General features: G+C 45.6%; 1 protein-coding gene across 2 annotated transcripts in view; it reads right to left on the bottom strand.

Moving 5' to 3' along the window:
* Positions 1-11,225, bottom strand: part of UCK2 (uridine-cytidine kinase 2) — a 66,890-nt gene extending 55,665 nt beyond the window's left edge. The window contains exon 1 of one of the 2 annotated variants that reach the window (XM_055587201.1): positions 10,928-11,225. In XM_055587201.1, the coding sequence (XP_055443176.1) occupies positions 10,928-11,026 (99 nt within the window). In that variant the 5' untranslated portion in view covers positions 11,027-11,225. Of the gene's footprint in view, positions 1-10,315; positions 10,613-10,927 lie in introns of those variants that run through there. The other variant, XM_055587200.1, reaches the window with a different exon arrangement.
* Between the last annotated feature and the right edge of the window lie 481 nt (positions 11,226-11,706).

The raw sequence follows: 11,706 nt of genomic DNA on the forward strand, positions 1-11,706 counted from the left end.
GCTCAAGAGGAAGGGAATATATGTGTACGTACAGGGGATTTATGCTGTTTTACAGCAGAAACTTCTGTAAAGACTGTCAGTTTAAAGACCGTTCTGTCAGTCTTTAAACTGACACAACAGTGTAAAGCAACTCCACTCCAGTTAAAAATAAAAATAATAAGTAAACCTGATATAACAAAAGTTCTTCTGATCCTATCTACTTCTGTCAACAAGGTTTCTCAAATTTTACATCTATGCAAATGAAAAATCTTATTATCGCATTAAGTAGTAGTCATTCCCCAATACATGAAATAATTCAGTGTTGGAGCGCCATTTGTCTCAAGTTACTTTCCAACATAATTCTGCCTTTCATGTTTAATTACTTATCCAAAACGTATGCCTACTTGTTCTGATTAATTTATGTTAATAACCATACTGACACAACAAAAGAAATTAACACTGAAGAGACTTATGAGGATAGAAAATAAAAAATCATTCCCATCACTCCATATTTTTGTTGCAGAAGGATGACTGAATGATCAATAAAAGATCATCAAGTATAAAAATAAATTAACATTTTGTGGAGGAAGTGGAACTGAAATATCATTTCAAGGAGAAAAAAATGAAAAATTAACATTTCTGATTCAATGAAAAGCTTAGTCATGTATTTTTTAAATGGATGACAATAGGTCAATTTATAACAGTATTTAGAGCCCACTAGATTCATTTTGGAGAAGGCAATGGCACCCCACTCCAGCACTCTTGCCTGGAAAATCCCATGGGCGGAGAAGCCTGGTGGGCTGCAGTCCATGGGGTCCTAAGAGTCGGACAAGACTAAAAGACTTCACTTTCACTTTTTTACTTTCATGCATTGGAGAAGGAAATGGCAACCCACTCCAGTGTTCTTGCCTGGAGAATCCCAGAGACAGGGGAGCCTGGTGGGCTGCCGTCTATGGGGTCACAAAGAGTCAGACATGACTGAAGTGACTTAGCAGCAGTAGCAGATTCATTTTAAAAGAATGAGATAATTGTTATTTTAAAACATCAACATTTACAATATATCAGAAATTACATGATTTGCTACTCTACTTATGTGATAAAAAACCATGTGATGGGGATAAAGAATTCTCCAAAATTCTCTTAGCAGAAATGTATGAAAACATTTAAAGGCCATAGCATCCCAGTACCCTAGAAGCTCCCTGTGCCAACATGCACAGAGCAGAGACAGGGCTCACCCTGAAGAGATGACTCTAGAGCACCTGCAGAACTCTGGACTTCCTTCAAGATAGGCAGGCAAACAAGAGGATGTTTGCTGAGATATGATGCAACAGCTCTTCAGCTGAGGGGAGGGAAGAGGAGGGGAAGGGAGTGGAGATATCAGACCAGACAGCATACTTACAGTGATTAAAGTGATTAAAGAAAGAAAGAAGCACAGCTCAACTTCAAGGACACAGACAAATATTCTTATGCTTCCATGTGTGTACTAGACAAAAAGTCATATCTTACTGAAGCTCTACAAAAAGGTGCCACAAGTCATACAAAAGGCCAAGTGGTAGAATCTTCTGTCACCATTATTGTGAAAATGAATGCTCAACCAAAATGAATGTGGGACCACACAGGATGGGACTAAAACGCACTGCTGGACATCCTAGGGCACTCGAGGTTACTATGTAGGGCACTCAAGGTTACTATGTAGGGCACTCAAGGTTACTACAGAAGTATGAGTGGTTCAGAGATACTCTTGACACTTTTCCTGCAGTTTCACACGGGGTATCCATGTGAAAATAGCTGCTTTTTATTAATAAGGAAATGGCAACCCACTCCAGTGTTCTTGCCTGGAGAATCCCAGGGACGGGGGAGCCTGGTGGGCTGCCAGAGTCGGACACGACCGAAGCGACTTAGCAGTAGCAGCATGGTTCTTTTATTAATAAAAGAACCACTTCCCTGGTGGTACAGTGACTAAGAATCCAGGCTTGATCTCTAGTCAGGAAACTAAGATTCCACTGGCCTCTGAACAACTCCTAGTGGCTCAGATGGTAAAGAGTCTGCCTGCAATGTGGGAGGCCCAACTTCTACCCCTGGTCTGGAAAGATCTCCTGGAGAAGGAAATGGCAACCCACTCCAGCATTCCTGCCTGGAAAATCCCATGGACAGAGTAGCCTGGTGGGCTACAGTCCATAGGGTTACAAAGAGTCCGACACGACTGAGGGACTTCACTCTCTCTCTCTCTGAACACCTCAGTCTGTGCACCCCCACGCACCGCAAGGAAGATCTTGCATGCTGCAACTAAGACCCAAGGCAGCCAAATAAATACATTTTTAAAAATTTTTCTTTTTTTTTTTTTAAAAGGAACCCTATGCTCTGAAAAGATCATTTTTAATAGCCAGGTGCCAATGCAAATTGACCTTTTTTAATATTATCATCCTCTCCCATCATCATTCAAAACTCTCAAAGCATACATGATTCGTTCTAGAACCAATGTCCCCAGGACGTCCCTGTGAGGACTCCGTGCTTCCACTGTAGGGGGCCTGTGTTCACTCCCTGGCAGGGGAGCTAAGATCCCACAGGCCACACAGCATGGACGAAAGAAAAAATAGAAAAATCATGCCTAATCAGAGCTCTGCTTACACGAGGCCTGCAAGTCCACGGTTGTACGCGATTCTCCGTAGTCCTCAGGTTAAGCAGTGCACTGATGGTGCTTCTGTGACTGTGAATGCTTCGCCTCCTGAGTCAACTCTCCGGTTAGACTTGACCGAATGCTGGTGAGCCTGTTCTGTTAACACCTCACGATTTTTATACCTCTTACTTTGTCTTTTAGAAAGTCTGTCTTTTGGGACTCCCCTGGTGGTCCAGTGGCTAAGACTCTGATCTCTCAATACTGGGGCCCTAGGTTTGATTCCTGGTTGGGGAACTAGATCCCACATGCCACAACTAAGACCCTGTGCAGCCAAATAAATAAATAAAAATAAATATTAAAAAAAAAAAAGAAAGTCTGTCTTTTCTTTATTATCTTCATGTAAGCTTTTCAGTGCATTTGGAAATATTTCACTTTCAAAAGAAGTTCTTGATTTGCTGTCGAAAGAAAATGAATACATGTATTAAAATCAAATTAACACATTAAATATTAAAAATAATACTTTGAAATTGTTTCTATTGTTAGGCAACTTAGTTGCCAAAAACTATGTGTGCAACTATAAAACTCATAAATAGAAACTTGTAAAACCTTTAAATAATTCCAAATGAGGGTTTTCAGTGGGTTTTGAATCCACTAGTTGAAAAAAAATAAATAAATGGAGCACCTTGGTTTGCAAAAACAGCTGATGGACAACAAAGAAGATGAAAATTTCCTAGCTATAATTGGGGGATGGGACTCTCATGATTAGATAAATACTACAAATGATGAGTTTCTTGTACCTGGATCATTTTGGGCAATAACTTTTTCAAATACAGTCATTAAATCAAGATTTGAGAGACTTATTAACAGAACCAAACCTTCAGCCTTATATAATCACTAAGAGTAATATCACCAATATCATGAATCATCACATTTAAGTAAGGTTTTTAAAAATCAAACATTCGGTAAGAACCAAAAGGCTTTATACTGTTAAAGAAGCCACATTTTTAAGTGTATATCTCATCTTTCTTATCATTCCATAATCCCTATTTTTGTTTTGAATTCTATTAATTATACTGACATGATTTACATATACAGGTAGATGATACTTCATAACATAATCAAATGCTTTAATGATAAATCAGTTTAATGATAAAAAGTTTGCTGGACAAGAAAGCACATACATATATACATACACACACACAGATTATACCCTCGAACTTTAAAAAATTGAGACACATGTCTAAAAAATCTTAGGGATCTTAAGCAAATCCAACAGCACCATCTCTACAACCTGTCTCCATCACAACATCTCATGAGATTAATAAGACTCAACAAAGAAATAGTATCAATGAAAAGACACAATCAAAAAATAGGAGGAAGAAAAAGGTAAAGTATTACAAAAGTGTTTGAGACAAAAAAAAAAAATGGGTAGAAAACCTAAATAGACATTTCTCCAAAGATACAGAAACAGCCAACAGGTACGTGAAAAGATGTTCAACATTGCTAATTATCAGAGAAATGTAAATCAAAATGGCCATCATAAAAAAGTCTACAAATAACAAGTGCTGGGGAGGGCATGGGGAAAGGGGAACCCTCCTACACTATTGGTGGGTACTTAAAAATTTTTTTTTAAATAGTATCAGGCAGAAGACCTAAGCAAATGCTATAGGTATGGTGAGCTGGAGCTAGGTGACCAGACAGCGTGCATCAGGAACACACTTCAAAGACTTTCCAACAGGAAGTACAGGAGGCAACAGCAAGCAGCATGCCCTGTTGTCTGGGCTTCATTCTAATAGGCACGTGCTAGACGCACTAGAGCAATGAGCAAGAGGAGAATTTCAGTCAGAGCAAACAGCAAATGTGAACAGCCCCGGGTGTCAGGGTGGTAGGGAGCCCGATGGACCAAGCCAGGAGTGTGGCCAGAATCAAGAACAAAGAGACCAGCGGCAGGAGAGCAGCAGGGCCAGATCATGCCAGGCCTCTCCGGCAGCAGCTTGGGGCAGTACAAAGCAGACAATGTCAGCTCTGTTTCTCACAGCAGGACTTCAGTCCCATGATTCTGGAAGCACCCGATGGAGGGACGGTATGGAATAAGTGATCTGGTTGGATGGGGATGGCTGCTGAAGTTCCAAGAACCCAGGTCCAGGGAGCATTCCAGGGCGCTCCAAAAGCAGATGCTGACTCATGATCAAGCCAAGCTGACAGCTCCCACCTCTGAAGGGACCGCAATGTCCTCTCTTGGGCTGTATTATTCATACACTGTCCAACTGACCTGCCTTAAAATACCACTGAGGGCTAGTCTCTGCTGGCAAAGAAAGTCCAAAACAGGAATAGGTTTAGTAAAGGAAAAACCTGGATTCCTATCTGGCTTCTGTCACTGACTAGCTACATGACCTCTCCCATTGTTACCCATCAATGGGGAAGATACCTGCCCCACTTCAAAGGGAAGAGACAATCAAATGCTTTAATGCTAAATTGGCTGGCTGGTAAAAGCTGTTTAAGCAGTTTTAAACTATCCTGACAGAGACTTTCTCTCATATTTTCTTATTTCCTGAGTTCCTCTCAAGTCCAAGCACTTGATACAGTATTCTACACAATGACATTCAGCAAATATCCACTTAGCACACATTAAATAAATACTAGACTCTCAATAAGCAATACCAATGAGTCCTAACTCAAGTTCAGGTGGGCTTTATATTGTCTAGTCATTGCAACACAAATAGGACAATTAAATATGGTTTCAACCGTGGCCTCAAAAGCCTATTTCAAATAGTTATGAATGAAAAGAATAAAAGGCTAATTATAAATTATGGTTTGCCTCAGTCCAACAAATGCTGAATGACAATGCTGAATAAAACACTGCAACAGGCATTAAAGAAAAAAATAAATGAGTTGCTCTTACAGAACTTTTATTATAGTGAGGGAAGCAGTCAACAAATAACCCCAGCAATTGGGGGCTTCCCTGGTGGCTCAATGGTAAAGAATCTTCCTGCTAATGCAGGAGATACGGGTTAGATCCCTGGCTTTGGAAGATCTTGCGGAGAAGGAAATGGCAACCCTCTCCAGTATTCTTGGGCTTCCCAGCTGGTGCTAGTGGTAAAGAAGCCGCCTGCCAGTGCAGTAGGCATAAAAGACAAGAACTTGATCCCTGGGTCAGGAAGATTCCCTGGAAAAGGGAATGGCAACCCACTCCAGTATTCTTGCCTGGAGAATTCCAGGGATAGAGGAGCCTACAGTCCACAGGGTCTCAGAGAGTCATGCACAACTTAGCAACTAAACAACAATGGCAAAATGTGGTGAAACTACAGAAGCATTAGAGATAAAAAATAATTCTGATTAAGGATATGGATAACAAGGTTCCCTGGGGAAAGTATTAACCTAAATGAAGCCTTAAAAGGATTATAGGCCATTCCAGGGAAAAGACCAGGAGCAAAAGTAGAACTGAAAGCAAGGGAGGTTCAAAAGGGTGAGGATATATGTATACCTATGGCTGATTCATGTTGAGCTTTAACAGAAAACAGCAAAGTTCTTTAAAGCAATTATCCTCCGATAAAAAATGAATTTTTTAAAAAAGTATAACTGAAAGCAGTTCCACAGATGTGTGGTGTATATTTGGGTGTGGGGAAGCAGGAACAAGAGTAGAAAAATAAACAGTCTGGGGCCACATCTTGGGGGCAGGGAACTGTGCAACGTGCTGAAATACCGGACTTGTAGTCTGGGTGATGGAGATGCATCCAAGGTTTCTCAGAAGAAGAGTGACGCAGTCAGAGCTAAGCTAAAGAACACCTCTCTGAGGATAGTGCAGAAAAAGAAACTATTTAAATGGCCGAGGAAGAAGCCACAGGGCAGTAAACAGCAAAAATGAAGAGAACAGGGAATGGCAGCTAAAGTCAAGGGTATATATGCAGGTAAAGAAATTTAAACTGTCATTTTCCCCGCCAACCACAGTTACTTGTTGCTCTCTAGACCTGTCCTTTAAGAGGAAATGTGAGAATCTGGTCTTTAATAAACATTTAGATTATTTTCTGAACCCACCACAATTTTAGATGAGTTTTTAGCAGTGATTTGTCATGTCAGCCCAGTAAAGCTTACTCTAGAGTTCTAATTCATCTTCATTTGTAAAACAAACTTTTAAAATGTGATAATATGGAGCAGCAATCACTATTTTTGCCTTCCATAACCAAAATAATTTAGGCTAAGATAAAATACTTGCAACTCAGGGCAGCCACAACACTTAGACAAATTAGAGCTCTCCAGAGAAGCTAAACAGGGAGTTGTTTTCTCTTATAAAGCGGGGGCGGAGAAGGCAATGGCACCCCACTCCAGTACTCATGCCTGGAAAATCCCATGGACGGAGGAGCCTGAAAGGCTACAGTCCATGGGGTCTCGAAGAGTCGGACACGACTGAGCGACTTCACTTTCACTTTTCACTTTTATGCATTGGAGAAGGAAATGGCAACCCACTCCAGTGTTCTTGCCTGGAGAATCCCAGGGACAGGGGAGCCTGGTGGGCTGCCGTCTATGGGGTCGCACAGAGTCGGACATGACTGAAGCGACTTAGCAGCAGCAGCATAAAGCAGGGGAGAGAGCAGTGAAGATCTACACTATGGGGCCAATGTGCATTTCCATTTCCTTTTGGGTCAAGTACCTCTGAAACCATTCTATAGCTGTTTCCAAGTAGCCCCTTTCCAGGTTGAAGGCATAAACTTGTGTTCTGCAAGCATGCCTTAGTCAAGTCTTCTTAAACAAGAACAATGGCTAGGACAGAGCAGTACCTATCTAGTTCTGGCTCCACCACTAAATATATGATCTGAATTCATTATTTCCCTCATTCATCAGTGATGAGATGAAGTGCTGGACTCCAGGACCTCTGAGGTTTCCTAGCTCTAAAACTGTCATTTTCTGTTGATGCCCTTGGACCCTTTTAGTTCAGTTCAGTCGCTCAGTCGTGTCCGACTCTTTGCGACCCCATGAATCACAGCACCCCAGGCCTCCCTGTCCATCACCATCTTCCGGAGTGCACTCAAACTCACGTCCATCAAGTTGGTAATGCCATCCAGCCATCTCATCCTCTGTCGTCCCCTTCTCCTCCTGCCCCCAATCCCTCCCAGCATCAGGGTATTTTCCAATGAGTCAGCTCTTCGCATCAGGTGGCCAAAGTACTGGAGTTTCAGCTTCAGCATCAGTCCTTCCAATGAACACCCAGGACTGATCTCCTTTAGGATGGACTGTTTGGATCTCCTTGCAGTCCAAGGGATTCTCAAGAGTCTTCTCCAACACCACAGTTCAAAAGCATCAATTCTTTGGCACTCAGCTTTCTTCACAGTCCAACTCTCACATCCATATATGACCACCGGAAAAACCATAGCCTTGACTAGACGACCTTTATTGGCAAAGTAATGTCTCTGCTTTTCAATATGCTATCTAGGTTGGACCCTATGCCTTCTCCCAAATTCCTTTAACAAGCCCAGAGCAAATACCCAGGAAGTAGAGTATCAACCTTGCTTCCAGAGCCCCCTGTACTAAAATGTTCAGGCTTGAGACCCCCAAACGAGGTCCAATCTGTTGATGGGGACCATCCTTTAAACAAAAACAAACCCCACCCCCCACCCCCCAGCAAAAACAAAAATTCAAACTCCTTGGAAGAGAGATGCTAAGGACTGGAACATAGAATCATGACATAATTGCCGCAAACTGACTACAACACAAAATTTTCAAAGTCCAATGCTCCTTGGGACTTTTTTAGTAACAAAAAAATTATAAAATAACTTTAAACAATGACAAACTATTTGTGATTGCCCAAAAGGTACAACATGCTTTAAAAATTGCATGAGGGATTTCCTGGCAGTCCAGTGGTTAAGACTCCACATGCTGCCAATGCAGGGACTGCATGCTTGATCTCTACTGAGGGAGCTAAAATCCCACATGCCACTTGACACAGCCGAAGATTTAAAACTGTGTGAAAACAGACCCTTTTTGGGGAGTATCTTCTTCCTTGATTAGAAACAGGGACAAAAGAGAGCTCCCTTAAGAGCTCTTTACTAGTTCGTACCTGACACCTTACCAAAAAAACACTTACATGTATACTGATATCAACTGAGAACAGGTGATCATTCAGGAACACAAAAATAAGAAGGGAGTTATTTCACCTTTCAGATTTCAATTTCTACCTCTGTAGTAACTAAATTATTTAGCTGATTACTAAGGTCATTTTGTTTCTAAATGCTATACTCATATGTCAGTTTGTCTCCCTATCCGTAGGAGGGCTGGATCTCAGGTCAATATTTGAGTCCAGCTATACCCCACTTCTCCCAACTATACTCCAGTACTTTCGCCACCTCATGCGAAGAGTTGACTCATTGGAAAAGACTGATGCTGGGAGGGATTGGGGGCAGGAGGAGAAGGGGACGACAGAGGATGAGATGGCTGGATGGCATCACGGACTCGATGGACTTGAGTCTGAGTGAACTCTGGGAGTTGGTGATGGACAGGGAAGCCTGGCGTGCTGCGATTCATGGGGTCGCAAAGAGTTGGACACGACTGAGCGACTGTACTGAACTGAACTGATACCCCACGTCGGCTTCCCTGGTGGCTCAGACGGTAAAGAATCTGCTTTCAGTGCAGGAAACCCAGGTTCGATCCCTGGGTTGGGAAAATCCCTGGAGAAGGGAATGCCAACCCACTCCAGTATTCTTGCCTGGAGAGTTTCCATGGACAGAGGAGCCTGGCGGGCTCCAATCCATGGAGTCGCAAAGAGTCGGACACGACTGAGCGACTAACACACACACACACACACACACACACACACACACATACACACTGCAGGTATTGTGCTAGGAGCGCTGGGAATACAGCCATCAACAACAAAAAAGAAGCCGCGCGACACGAATATGCTCGGGGGTGGGGCGTGGAGTGCTGGTTCTAATGTAACAGGTAAACTTCCTAAAAGAACTGGCATCCTGGTTTGGCTTTGGCGTAACATGGAAAAAATTTCAAAATTAAAAAAGGCATTCAACCAGGGGAAATTCAACAAACTTCTGGGCCCTAAAGCAGGCAGATTTCCTAACCCTGGGAGCTACGGATGAGATTAACTAATCAATAAAGAAGTTCCACAGCGCCAGCTGTCGCGTCTGGGCCACACGCGCCGAACTAGTCCAGACCTGGAGGGAAACGTGTAAAACCAAAATGGAGGAGGGGCTCCGGCAGAGTCAGATCCGGAGCGAAAACCTCGTGGCTCTCCTCTCATGGCGCCAACCAGCCTTCCTGCTCCGCTCTCCCCAACCCTAGGAGGCATCATCTCGCCTCGCCAGACCCAGCGCGCAGCACCCATGTCTCACAGGCTCCCCTTGAGTCCGTGCGCCGAATCAACTTGGAGATTGTTAAACAGTAAGGGAAACAAGTAGCCACCTTAAAGGAAGGGGAGCAAAGAAAGAAACATCTGTGAGGACTCCACCCTTCTCCACCTGCAGAAAAAGCCGGGGGTAAAGCTACGAAAAGCATATCCCTAGCTTTGCTGATAAAACAATAAAGCAGGCTGCTAGAAGGGTCAGACACCCAGAGGATGACCACTTTCCGCGGACCCAAGACACCTACGGCCCCAGACATCTAAGAGCCCGGGGCCAGTACAACTTTCTCATTGAAGATGACCGCGTTTCCTCTTAAAACCAGAGAGGGAGAGAAAGAGAAAAGTCCTTGGTATGATCATTACACTGATGTCACCTTGCATATTTGGCTCTCAGGATTTTTCCCGGAAACCCCTGCAATCCCCGGCCCCGGCATCCAGTCCAAGCGGGGCTCCTCTTCTTCCCCTGGACGCTGCCTCGTGCTTTCTCGCAGCCGTCCGGATAGGGCTACGCGGCTCGCTCCGCCCTTGGCAGCGGGGCTGCGCCGCTGGGCGAGAGCATCAACGCCAGGACAGGGGAAGACGGGTGTACCGGGGGTTCGTAGAGGACCCTGCTTAAAGCCCTCTCCCCCACGTCGGACTTGCAAAACAATAAGCATCCGTTTTCTCTGCCCCTCCCCCACAGGACCCCGGCCACGAGTCACTGCCGCCCGGGGACCGTGCCAGCCCTGCGATCGGTAACCGGGGTACCTCTGGAACCTCGGGTGGCCCGAGTCCCCACCCGCCCGTCCCCCGCAGCGGCGCCCGTAGTCTGCGCAGGGAGGTCTCAGCACTGGAGCGCTGCCAGGAGCGGAGGCGCGCGGGCCACGCGGTGGCTGCAGCAACTGACACAGCCCGCGGCCGCCGGCCACATGCGCCGCCGCGGGGCCGGGACCCGGGAGGGGACCTGAAGGGAGGGGGAGAGAGCGCGCCCCGGGGCCCCGCTGTACCTTGCCGCTGGCCGTGCCCCCGCTGACGCCGATCAGGAAGGGCTCGCCGCCGTTGGGCTGCTGGTGGTTCTGCAGGGTCTGCTCGCTGTCCCCGGCCATGGCTCGCGCGGCCCCTCCTCCCGCTGCCTGTGCGAACCGACGCACGCTCCCCGCCCGCGCCCGCGCCGGGCTCCCTCTGCTTCCCGCAGCTGCCACTGGGCGCTGCCCAGGCCAAGGCTGCCGCCGCTCCCAGCTCGGAGCCCGGTGCTGCCTTTCCCTAAGGAGCGCAGAGCCTTCCTCTGCCCGCTGCGGCCGTCCCGGTTTACATCCCAGGCAGAGGTCAGCGTGATGCTGCTGCTCCAATCCCGGCGGGCAGCGCACTGCTATTCGCCGAGGCGGCGGCGGCGAGGCGTCTGGCCCCCGCCTCCGCCCCTCCCGGGCCCCGCCGCCACCGCCCGAGGTCTCTGGGAAAGGTGTGAGCCCGACCCTCCTCCCTACCCACCCGGTTAACCCTATCAGCGACGACGGCCTGCCGAGGACCAAAGGAGAAGAAAGGAGCCTTCCGCGTGTTTTAATTGGGTATGCCCCCACCTATTTCAAAAGGGATAAAAAGCTAAAAGGGCAGATCAAATAATAGAGAGGATGCCTCAGGTTTGAGAAGCAAAATCAGAACAAGCTTGAAAGAATAAGATGAAACAAAGGGTTAATGTCATTTATCCATTGTCCAGACTAAAAACTTGTGTTCCGAAAATGAAATTTTTTCCCCCTCCCGTTTGCCAAAATAATATGTCAGCCTCTGG

This window comes from Bubalus kerabau, chromosome 6, assembly GCF_029407905.1.
Source record: "Bubalus kerabau isolate K-KA32 ecotype Philippines breed swamp buffalo chromosome 6, PCC_UOA_SB_1v2, whole genome shotgun sequence".
In the NCBI taxonomy this organism is placed as follows: Eukaryota; Metazoa; Chordata; class Mammalia; order Artiodactyla; family Bovidae; genus Bubalus; species Bubalus kerabau.